Genomic DNA, 12,751 nt, shown 5'->3' with positions numbered 1-12,751 from the left:
AACGTCAGGCCCAAACAGGTTAAAAGGCAGGGAAAACGCTCAGGAAATAGCCATGTGGCATATAGTGAAAACAGCTTTGAGGACTGTTTATTGCTCATAGCAGACTAGAGGCAAATCCTCTCCCCCCCACCATACCATTACCACATATAACCACCTGCATAGAAGCGCCCGCAGAGCAAGCTTTATACGCACCATTACCGGCGGCTAAGGCTATCCGTGTTCACGTCGTATATATTGGCTGTTGTGGAAAAAGCGAGAATGCAGCTCAAGCACCGGGAGGTTGGGTGGAACGTGGAACAAAGAGGAATTATGCACAAAAAGAAAGTGACATCGACAAAGTCGGCAATGGAGGAAAGTTGAGTGAGCGAGAGAGAGAGAGAGAGAGCGAGCAAACGAGTGATTGGGAGGTAAGAACGGGTGTGTGTGTGTGTGTGTATGTGTGTGTGTGAGCGAGGGGTGGTCAAGTTCACACGGTATATAAGTGTGTTTCTGAGCGGGGGAAAATGATTTCCCTTTCTGCACAAAGCTGCACCGCGGGGGGTTGTAAACATTCTCTTTGCTGCGTTCGTTCGCCTCCCATAATCCGCTCTCACTCCACCACTCAACCCCCCTACCCCCCTCCCCCCCCCAATACCTCCAACACAGTCAAATCCTTTGTGTTAACCCATTTCCGGCGGGGTATACCCCTTTTGGCGTTTTAAGCATTATGTCATGCTTTAGCTGGTTGAAAAATAAAAATAATAGCGCGCCACCGAGTGGTGCGCTACGAGCTTGTATAGGTCTGCTATTTTTGAAAAGTTGTGAAAATGTGGTGCCAAATGTTTGAACATATATTTCAGAGCGAAACATGTTTAACTAAAATATTCCCTGGAACAACATATTTTGAGATGGGGGTCCGGTCCGTGGCCCGGCAATACAGATAATTCTGGGGGTCGTTGACATGAGAAAGGTTGAGCACAACTGACATAGAAACATGGTTTTTTCAGAGAACTATTAGGATTTAGCAGCCTTTTTTTTTTTTTTTTTAATCGACATCAGTCCAAAATGGGTTAATTGATTGATTTGTAACTGTGAGAGCGCACATGCAGTATATGTAACCTAATGGTTACATTTAGAGTTACATTTTACAGTGAGCCCTCGCTCTCTCTCTCTCGCTGTACATGTACCTATGCTCTCTCTATCTCCCTTCTCCATGTCTTCTCTGCGTGTCTGGTGTATATGCTGCAGGCTAATGTGGAGCGGGAGAGAGAGAGAGAGAGAGAGAGAGAGAGAGAGAGAAGAGGCAGCCAGGAAAGCTTGATAACCAGGAAGCGGTCACATCTGGCCCTCGCTAATTCAATTCCACACACAAGTTTGCTTTTGCTCCCCCCATAACATAACCTAATTAAAAATAAGCAGAGATTGGAAGCGAGTTCGTTTCCAACTCCTTCAGCGGGGGAGAGAGAGAGAGAGAGAGAGAAGCGGCCGAGCGGACGAAGACTTATGAAAAAAAGGTTGGGTCTTTTTTTTAATTAAAAATCAAAATTGCCCCGCGCTACTCTGAATTATATATTTACGCGGAGATGAATCCAACCTGCGGTGATTACACATGCTCCATATGGCTATCGACACCTCACGTTATTAGACACGCTCAGAATATTAGCCCATTCTGACCTGAGATCAGATTCATACGAGGTTTCCACTGGACACACACTGGTCTGAATAACCCATTCTGACCTGAGATCAGATTCTAAAAATGTCAGTCGTTCTTCGATTTTTCAAAAATAGCAGACCTACAAGCTCGTAGCGCGCCACTCGGTGGCGCGCTATGAGCTTGTAGATCTGCTATTTTTCAATAGCTAAAGCATAACATGGTGCCAACACCAAAATGGGTTCCCGTTCAGAATGGTTAGACACGCTCCACGCCATGCGTACAGATTTGACCCAAACCCAGTGACGCAGGTATGTGACGGTGGACTTTGAAAAGTTTAAACCTGCAAAACTTCCCAGACGTTTCTTCCTTTATCGTTTCGGCACAAAAATGTGGCTTTTTGTAGCAGGAAGAGAACACAAGACTTCTATTCAGTTATGCTGCATTTCATATTATACAGCAACTGTACAAAAGCTACAAAACAACCAAGCGTTGCCAGTTACAGTACACTGCTGCCGTGTGAAAAGCCATATTGAGGGAAAATAAAAAAGGGAGGAAGGAGTGAGTCAAAAAGGTATTGTGGTGAGAGAGAGAGAAGGTTAGTGGAAATGCTGAAACAAAAACAAATGAACGCTTCATTTAATTTCGGAGAAAAGTTGAAGCTTGCTCAACTTTTTGTTGGTTTTTAAGTCACATTTTCGAGGTCTTTTCCAGAACATTCAACCACCGAGACAGTTCATGATGTGTCTTCAACTTGCTAGTATGAGTGAACTAAAAAAAATTACTGCTGCATGTTCAGTGAAAGGAATTAATGCAAATGAGTGATGGAGTGCTTGAGTGTTTTCAGCAGAGTGCTATATGCAGAAGGGCTTGGTTAAAGGCATAAAGGTCTCTCACCCATATGGCTTTGGTCTCCTCTCCCTTGGCGTTGAGGATAGAAAACTTAAACTTGGCGCGAACCTCACTTTTTGGACAGCCGACCAGGAGCAGGTAAAGGGACAGGTATAGTCTTTCTCTTCGTCCAGACTCACACGTAAACACCTGAGGAGAAGAGGGGGAGGGAGAATAGAAATAAATGCAGTGTTGCATTGGTTGCATTTCTTTTGGCATCTGCAACAGCAATGTTCTTTCTGTAGGTGATGCAGTGATTGCTCAACTGTTGCACAGTCTATGCGTCTGCTGCCGATGGGAGAACATTCGAGTTTATTATTATTATTATATTATATACTGCAAAGGCCATTGTTGTCATTGTTGCCTGTGTGTTGACATCTCATTTTTCTTTTTGCTGGCTTCATCCCATGAGAAAACTATACAGTGCATGTGAGCTCAGCCAGCTCAGCCAGCCAAAAGTGGTTATCGGGGCTGTGTTTTAAAAGGCTCACGTCACACGTCTTCATTCATTCCAGGGTGAAGTTGCTCTTGAGCTCTGACGAAGCGTCAAATCCCTCACTCGCTTTCCTATAGCCTTAAGCCTGATTTCTACTGTTGCTTAAAATAGCAGATCTACAAGCTTGTATGTCAGTCTAAATGGTAAATGGTGCATTTATATAGCGCCTTTATCCAAGGCGCTTCACATAGATTGTGCATTACATTCACCCATTCACACACACACATTCGTACACCGATGGCGGCGGAAACCATGCAAGGCACCACCAACCTACACATCAGGAGCAATTAGGGGTTCAGTGTCTTGCTCAAGGACACTTCGACACTAACTCTGGGGGAGCCCGGGTTCGAACTGGCCAGAACCATAGAGATAAGAAGTTAACCAAAATAGTCGTCGGCAGTCGTGAGGGATGCACACGCAGGCTATACAAGTTACAACACGCCGCAGTGAAACAAACTGTGAGCTTGTAGTTTCAGCAATCTTTGGTGTGAGACGCAACTAAGCATAAATCAAGTCTCGAACTCTAAACCAAACTTAGAAAAAGCATCCTATACACTTCTATTCCTTCCAGATAAAGCTGGCCAGTGAACCACCTAGTAAACCGCAGGAAATGCAGCCTTGAGTGGAAATGCAGAAACACTTCCTGTATACTGCCGGTGAGTGAGGTGACGGAACAAGGAACTAACCACCTCTGAACTCTGCACACAGTCAGGACCGGTCAATATCAGCCAAACAGGGTCATCACCAGTCAATACTGTATAATAATGATAGCAGGAAACTGTCCAATGAGTTCAATACTTGTCTCACTTAAATGGCCTTGTCAAAAACTATTGGAATAGTGCAGGGACACTATCAATGTGTGAAACAGGCTAATCCACTTGTATGGTTGACCGGAGTCCCTCAGGGCTCTATAATAGTGTGTTTTCTGTTTTCTTTCTGAAAATAGTAATAAATCGACAAGCTCACAATTGCGTCGAATCGCGACGTAAGTGGTTATACAATGCACTGCCAGCTCTTCTGATTTCTTACCTATCTCCACAGTGTGTTTGCACCACCTGGGACAACGAGATATATAGGCATTGGAGGTATTTATCATGTGTTCCTGTATAGATAGCAGAGCTCTGCAGCTGACATATCATTCATTTCTGCGTGAAGGCCACTTCATTGTGGCCTGGGCCAGTTTAGCGGTCCAGGCACCTTGGCTGGTAATCCAGCATGACAGTGTGTCGCGGGTTCGAATCCCGATCCCGACGAACTTTGCCGTGTGTCTTCCCCAACCATCTCTGTCGCCGTTTCCTGTCTACCTACTGTGATCTATCAATAAAAGGCAAAAAAGCCCAAAAATAAGAAAAAGAAAAAAAGGCCACATCATTGCTATTAACGCTGATTCATACTCACTGATAATAGCACAACTACAAGCTCAAAAATCCTGATCTTGTAGATCTGCTATTTTCGGTGCATCTGCATGCAACTATAAGTACAGCTCAGGCTTTACCTATTAAGAACTGAAGCCGATTCAAAACGATGTCTTCTAAAGGGCGCTTTCACACCGGGGCTGTTTGGTTAGTTTAAAATGGACCATGGTCCGCTCAGTCCTTTGGTTCCGGCGGGTGTGAGCGTGCGTTCACATTCTGGTGCGGATCAAACAAACGGACCATATTATGGTCCGGCTGAGAACGCCGAACTCGGTTCGTTTCCAAAAACCAACCACGGTGCGGTTCGTTATGGGTGTGAACGTATAGTCATACTTTATACAGGACCATATAATATAAGAAGTTAACCAAAATAGCCGTCGGCAGTTGTGAGTTTGTACATATGGACCAATGATCAATTTGATCAATGTCTTGCAGAAAACAGCGTTGAAAGGTTCACTTCTGTGGTCTCTAACATTACACCTATAGCTACATGTTTAAGCATAATATAAGAAGTTAACCAAAATAGCCGTCGGCAGTTGTGAGTTTGTACATATGGACCAATGATCAATTTGATCAATTCTTGATATAAAAAAGCTTCTAATATCTTATTTAGGCCCCACAATCTATAAATCTATAAACTGGCCGGTTCCACGCGCTGCACAAGGTGCCATTCTTTTCACTTGAGCACCTGCCCCTCTAAATGTCTGTGCACGCCACTGCGACACAGTATATGGTACATGGTGTTAGCTGTAGATCTGTTCTTTTTAAGCATGTGCCACCGTGCACAAAGATATGACGTATAGGTAACCTATACATGCAGAATGTTGCACAGTTGCAAATTAAATACGGGAATGAATTGACAGGTTCAGAAATGTGATGTCGGCAGATGCATTAGATTAGAAACGTTGCGCAGATCAATAGATTAAGTCTCTCTATAGCTGGGTGGGCAGTGCGTGATCTGTGACTATGTGCACACAGAGAGAGAGAGAGAGAGAGAGAGAGAGAGAGAGAGAGTATTACTGTGTTAATGTAACACAACTCTGTTTACGTGTTCATTTTATTGTTTAATCTTGATTGTTTTGTTCCACTTTTGCTTTGGCAATGTAAACGTACGTTTTGTCATGCCAATAAAGCTAATTTGAATTTGAATTGAATTTAATTGAGAGAGAGAGAGAGAGAGAGAGAGAGAGAGAGAGAGAGAGAGAGAGAGAGAGAGAGAGAGAGTTTTCTGAAAAAAGTATGTTGTCAATGGTGCTCCTTCTTTCTCTCTACACCTAGGGCCCTATCTTGCGCCATTTCTTTACTATTTTGAAAAACATAAAGAAATTGTTCAACTACGACCTACATGGATACGTTGTGAGCTTGTAGATTGGCATAAATGACCGGCTACAGTGTAACCCCAGGCAAAGCCAGGTAAAACACACCGCACCCTTAAAAAACATGCTGTATACAGTACATGGTCGTTGTGAACATGTGACACAGCGAAGGTATGATATTTTGTCATTTATTTTATTTATAAATATCACATTTTACATGATAATGTTACTCAAATACTGCTAGATCATTAATGTGCTTGTGTTTGGTGCATGTGTTAACAAGCGGGGCACTTCTTCTCACCTCTTTATACCTAAAGGAAGAAGACACTCAACAGCTTCGGCAGCAGACACCCCACAAATTAAAAGATCTACATCCTGTGCCGAGGAAGGCTATGGGCAGCGCTTGTACTACCTCAGACAGCCGAGAAAGTGTCACAGAAGAGCCTGAAATCCTTTCGACTCGGCTGCTAAACAAAGCATTTGGTATACGGAAATATCTCCTCTTGGGACTTGGGACCAGTGAGCCCTGCAGAGGTGCCCGTTATATATTCTGTATATATATTTTTTTTGGTTCAAACATGTATAGACAGATAGTCAGATACCCTCCGTGAATGAGCCAGGGAAGGTGCATTTCTCTATTAATATATTTTTTATCCCACGATTTTGTAACCCATTTTTCACCCCTGTGTCAATCATCTAATGTGATCCTGGGCTCTACACACCCTCCACCAACCTAGTCCCCCATATATGGGGGACAAGGGGAGAGCAACGGACTTCAACTCAAGCTTCCTTCATACCTGAGTGTCCAAGTTGCTCCTTTACACCTGACAGGGGGGGAGTTTCCCTGGTTGGACGTAGCGCGTGGAAGGAACACGTTATTCCAACCAGTTCCTTTCCCCTCCATCAGGCGCCCCGGCTGGCCAAGGGGAGGCAGTTTAGTGACCAGGATTACTGCATGTTTTTTGTGAGGGTATACCTACCCTAGGGGACACGGGGAGAACATGCAAACTCCACACAGAAAGGCCCTTTCGCCAACCCCGCCTTCGGGTATGGGCACTGATGACGCGGAGGAGGAAACACGCCGCCAGCACCCACAGCGTCCCGAGCGGGAATCGAACCCAGGACCTTCTAGCTGTGAGGCGACAGCACTACCAACTGTGCCACCGTGCCCCTAGGGAAGGTGCATTTCTAAAATGCATTCATTATATCCTAGTCCAGTGGTTCTTGGCCATGCACCTCCCTGTTACCTCCTGACCTAGCTGACGAACCCCCCCCCCCCAACATGGAAATAGAAATTGCATAAGCTATAGAGAGAGACATACATTTCCTCATCGTCCACATATATGAACCCGAATATGGCAGCAGCATATTCTCACAATATGTTAATATATTTCAAATAAAACCATAGCACCACCATTAGCCTTTTTATGTCGCGCCGCACCCCCCTAGAAGACACCACAAGGGATGCACGCACCACAGTTTGGGAACTACTGCGACCTACTGTGTAGTCTATGGTCATTCACTGCACCAGTTCTGTCTGTATACTGTATACTGATGCCATTTTTGCACATTTACAATTATATGGTTTTTGTACCCTTCATTACTCACTACAAGTAGCACTTTACTTGTATTATTACAGTACCTTGTTCACCTTATCCAGTCTCGTGGAGTATAACTGCACATGAACACTGAGCATTGCAATGCATGTCTAACGCTCAAAACGCATTAAAATAGACACCCAGCTTGACCAAATGTGTGAACCGTTTAAGGTAAAACTCATTAGGGGTTCAGACTCCAGACACACCCATCATCATAAATCTACGCATAAGATGTTTCTAATGGTCAAAGTGGTGTATTTGTATCTCATCAGATTAAAGCCAAAACCTCTTTCACGCTGCCAATATTGGATTGGCTGCTATGGCAACCCCAAAAGGTGACCACGGGCGCCCTCGCTGCATCATTATAGCATGCCCTGGGCTACAACTAGGCCAAATGTGGTGCTTTTTTAGATTGATTTGTGAGAACTTTAAACCCCTGCACTCCCCTAAGAATCTGGACTAATAGGGTTGGGTTCACGTGGTTGAAGTGAACTTGAGACCGTCGCGATATCCAGAAAAGCTGGTTGGGTTTTTTACTGAGCAGCTGCATTGTGATTGCCGCTGTATGCCCAGCTGCCTCCACTCACCGTTTGAGTCTGTCGTTGGCTCCAGACGAGAAGGTAGAGCTGTTTGATGACTTCTCCCGCATCTCCTCACGGCAGAAGCTGAAGTTGTTGATGGTCCACAATCTACTCCACATGTAGGAGAACTTCACCACTTTGATCTGGGCAGAGAGACACAGAGACCGACAGAGACGGCCAGAGAGAGAGAGAGGGGGGGGGGGAGGGGCACAGGATGAAACCAGACCTCCTTATTTATATATTTATATAAATTCTACAGTATATGGACCAGAGTGGTGTTTGGTCAGTCAGGACTTCAAAACCGTACATCAAAACTGCCTTTCATCTTAATAAACACCGACAACAAACGGGAAGGAGAGAAGAAAGGCTATCATAACAAAACAAAAAAAGGCAACAACAGCAAAAAGAGAGATTTTTTTTTTCTCCCCAAGGACAGAAAGATGAGATGACAAGAAAGGGGGGACATCATCAATGAAAAACATCATATACTCTGCTTTTAACAGGCGGCTGCCATCGGAAACCAGCAGCTCTTAACCTTGCACTGGCTCAAACACACAAACACGGCGTTGCTTTCAACACCATGGTTTAGCACTTAACTAAGGAAATGTCAAATGTGTGACCAAATTTGACTGAGAGACTGCTATTGGATTTTTTTTTAATTTATTTTTCATGTCATATGAAAGCAGGGAATCATATAGCTTTAAATTGGCATATTGGTTGTTTGGCCCACCAGTTTTGGAGATATGGCTTATAGAGTGATGTCATGCAGAAAACAGCGAGTTGAGAAAACAGGCTTGAAAGGTTCACTTCTGTTGTCTCTAACATTACACCTAGCACCTAGTTTAAGCATTTATTTCATGTTTACATGTCGATTTCAGCTCCGACACTTATTTCAGACATGCTCTAGTACTATGTGAAGAGTCTGCCTGTGCTATTACCTCATTAAACGCATGGTGAAAAGCTGGAATTTGCGCGATGGGAGTCTCTCAGTCAAATCTGGTCACATGTGTCTAGTACTCAACTAAGGACATCTTGTGTCGCGCAATATCACAAAGTAGGTCCACAATACAGTACATAATTAAGCAATGCAGTACACAAACGCGCCGCCTCATTATTTGCTCCTCTCTCTGTGTCTCTCAGTCTCTCATGCCCCTCAGCTGTGATATATGCACTCCGATCAGTGCAGTCAGCGGATGCTGTGATTGGTTACATCAAAACACACCGTCATTTCCGAGCTAAACTTAGCAAAAAAAAGTTAGCCATAAAAGTAATTACATGCCGACTTTAAGGTGGAGACAGAGAAGCGCACCACAGCCTTGATACTTTTGTTCCACGCATTCACTCCATGCGTCATATATCACGCGTATAGGTTATAAAATCTATATATGAAAACTCTTCGGTTTGTGAAATCTCTGCATGCCTGTACACGGGTTTAGTGCAACGATGCGCACTGCTCCATGGTGGATTTGTCGATCCATCGCTCTTGAAGCAGACGTACAGTATGGCGTTTTTGTCAGCATCAGCATCATAAATATACAATTGAAATACAATGTGCATTTGCTTCACGCCGTCCACACATAAATAAAGACAGCTATCCGCACTGGTTCGGGGACCATGAGCATGGAAATGAGCATTTTGCTAAATAAATACGGCATATAACGCTTAACCGCATAGAACACTAAACTTAACTTTTGTCAAACCATCACTAAACCCAGGTATATTTTACCAAATGCCTATTAAAACACATTTCTCGTCAAAATATCTTGAAGTACAGCAATACAACTTGAGATACTCTTTTTTTATATTTTTCATCATGACTTCACAAAAAATATATCATTGAACTATAGTGTAAGGTGGTGCAAATGGCCCCAGGTGTAACATCATATGCTTACCTGTTGTAGTGCAGTTCAGAAATGTAACCTAGTTTTACAATGACTTGTATTCAAGATGGCAACTAAACTGTCAAGGCTAACAGTTTCTACCAAAATATGATATAATAGAAGTTCAAAATAGAATGTGATAATAATGCCATTCTAGTGGTGTACACTCGTATAATATACCATCCCTTCAACAAAACCCAATTAAGACACTATAGGCTGGCCTAGAATAATAATGCTATTTACCCAATTAACTGTATATGTGTTGTTCACATAATGGCTAAAGCCACACACGTGTGTCTCTCCTTAGCTCAAAGAATATAACCTTTAGCCAGGGTTGGAGGTTACATTCCCACTGGGCCACCTGTGCTATAGTAATGCACGACGTGTGGATAACGTAACTTTCATAGAATATCGCATCACATGAGTTTGTTATGCTTTGCGCGAGCACACACGCAGGCGCGCACACACACACACACACACACACACACACACACACACACACACACACACACACACACACACACACACACACACACACACCTTCCGTTCCTCACCTGAGTATAACACCAGCTCTCAGCAACGGGGCCACTGGACATTCCCGGGGCGTAGGGAAATGCCCCACCAAAAGAAGTGGCACAGGCACTCCCAGAACAACACAGGAACACATCCAGAATGCAACAGGCACCCTGTAAGGACACAGAAACGTGAAATAAGAGAAATAAATATCCTACACGAAGGACACAGACACAGACCTTTCTTACTCAATAATATGCGTACGTACGTACGTGCGTGCGTGAATGGCACTGTCTCTAAATCTGTGTGTATTTGTGCATGCATGCATGTGGATGTACTGCATGTGTCAAGGCATATCCAAACTGAATTAGGTATAGGTACTAATTGAGCCGTATTTCCCAGTAAGTAGGACATATACTGTAACAGCTCTGAAATAATTTGCTTTCAAAACAAGGGCTGCAGCGTTAAAAGTGCAGCACACCCTGCAGCCTGCTTCAGTGAGGAAAAGGTATTCATTTATCCATCTGCGGCTTTGCCCTTTTGTTTTTCCCTCTGAATAGAGCGTGTTGCTTCGACAGCCAAGCTGAAGGCCCATGAACCGGAACCCTAAAGTGAGGACAAGACTTAAAGACTTTCATTTCAACTCGGCAGTTTCCACTTGTGTACACACATAATCCTGTATATTACGTACACGCACACACACGCACAGTCACACGCATAACTTTCAAAAGATAATATTGAGAGAGAGAAAAGGTCAAAGCCAGTCTTTTTTATTAATTCCTTAGCGTGGGGAGATTTACAGCATAAGCCCCGAGTTATATTTAGGCGTGCAACACGATGCACAACCGCCAAGTATATAAACCAGGCGTTATACAGCACCGTGTCACGGTGGCACCACCTTCTCACATCCACTCATTATTTCTCCCTTTCATTTCCTTTCTCCTTTATTATGTACGTCTGCTGTGGGTCTCTCGAGAGTGAACACCTCTTATGAAAAAATCTAAACTGGCAATTTAACAGTTTGGTCCCAACCCCCCCACCGCCCTCATCTGTCATTGCCGTTCCTCCGCCGTGCATTTCGTAATATCCGAGTCACGGCACAGACAGGGTCTCTGTCCCATATCCTCTCTCTCTCTTGAGGCCTTTCCTCATTCGAACCTGCCCCCCCCCCCCCCCCCCCCCTAATATGTCTCCCCACAGCTGGTCCCGTCTGCTGCTTAATTGGTGGCCGACTGAAAGGGAAGTTCAGGACCGAAAAACTCAGCAAGAAACTATAGCGATATGAGAGTGAGAGTGGACAAGGACGGTTAGAAACTTCAGACGGAAGGGACGGAAGGGAAGTGGAGCGCGACGGGTGGGAGATGAAGAGCGAGCTGCGCGCGCGCAAAGTCGCGCACAGCCTCAGACGTAGACACGGCTTAATTAATGTTCAGAGATAACATCCAGTTGCATGTGCATCAGATCTCGCTAAATTCAGTGCCCCCTTTTTTCCTTCCTTTCCTGCTATTTGTATCTGATGAAAAACACTGGTGGCATTTTCGCTCAGTAAAACAATAAAATATTAATCACTGAAGTTGGAGAGAACAAGGCAGCACTGATTTGCAATTTAAATTACCTGAGACTTCCTGGCAATTAATTATAGTCTATGTGAGCGAGTGAGCGCGCGCGCACAAGTTTGTGCGTGCGTGGGTGTGCGTGTGCGCGCGCGTGTGTGTCTCTTTGCTAGGGCTCCATTCAGAAGCCACATTTTCCCACCATTTTGTCTTTGCATCCTGTCGCTTAAAGGTTGCTGTCATTGCCAAGTAATCACCGGGAATCACTTTAAGAAAACATGACAACACTGGCAGCCTCGCTAACAGCCTTGCAGCGTTCTAAATATACCCAGGTGACACTTAACAAGAATATGATGCATTTTTTTCTCTCTCTCTCTTGCTCTCTCTTCATGACAAAATATCAAGGACACGGTGGCAGGAGAGCATCAACAGCAACGACTCAGAGAAGCTGGAGATGTTAAGCTGGAGGTGTAACCCCTCCCCCCCCCCCCCCCCCCCCCCCGCAGGTATTGAATGTGTCATGTGACTGCGATAAAGCACGAGGCACTGAGAAAGTAAATATTGTCATAATGTAGCGTTGAACCCCCAGCGGCCATTAATAGACAAAGCAGAAGGTATAATGGAGGTTGGGGAATGTTTCAGCAAAACAAGAATGACTCTCGGTCATAATGGCCAGGTGCAACGAGCTCTTGTATAGCACCCGTTTTCGGTTTGTTTCCGAAGTTCTTTTGTTGGTTCACTCACTGGGTTTCGTTATGGTTGTCCTCCAGCTCCAGTTAGTTACTCATAACATTAGCCTCCGTTAGCTTCTGTTGCCACTCGCTCCGCATTGCGGCGTTCAGAGTATGGGTTTTTATGCCGTTCAGACCATCATTGGC

The 12,751-nt window shown here is 44.4% G+C and overlaps 1 protein-coding gene across 1 annotated transcript in view; it reads right to left on the bottom strand.

Moving 5' to 3' along the window:
* spop (speckle type BTB/POZ protein) overlaps window positions 1-10,457 on the bottom strand; it is a gene marked incomplete at its 3' end in the record, with an annotated part of 56,575 nt that extends 46,118 nt beyond the window's left edge. The window contains 4 exon segments of the mRNA XM_080775161.1: window positions 2,528-2,635; window positions 2,638-2,671; window positions 7,934-8,070; window positions 10,362-10,457. Coding sequence (XP_080631287.1) covers window positions 2,528-2,635; window positions 2,638-2,671; window positions 7,934-8,070; window positions 10,362-10,403 — 321 coding nt within the window. The 5' untranslated portion in view covers window positions 10,404-10,457.
* Between the last annotated feature and the right edge of the window lie 2,294 nt (window positions 10,458-12,751).

The sequence above is a fragment of the Protomyctophum bolini genome (genome assembly GCF_963924005.1).
Source record: "Protomyctophum bolini genome assembly, chromosome: 11".
Lineage (NCBI taxonomy): Eukaryota > Metazoa > Chordata > Actinopteri > Myctophiformes > Myctophidae > Protomyctophum > Protomyctophum bolini.
The sequence above is the reverse complement of the archived record's forward strand: the minus strand, read 5'-3'. Positions and strand labels throughout refer to the sequence as shown.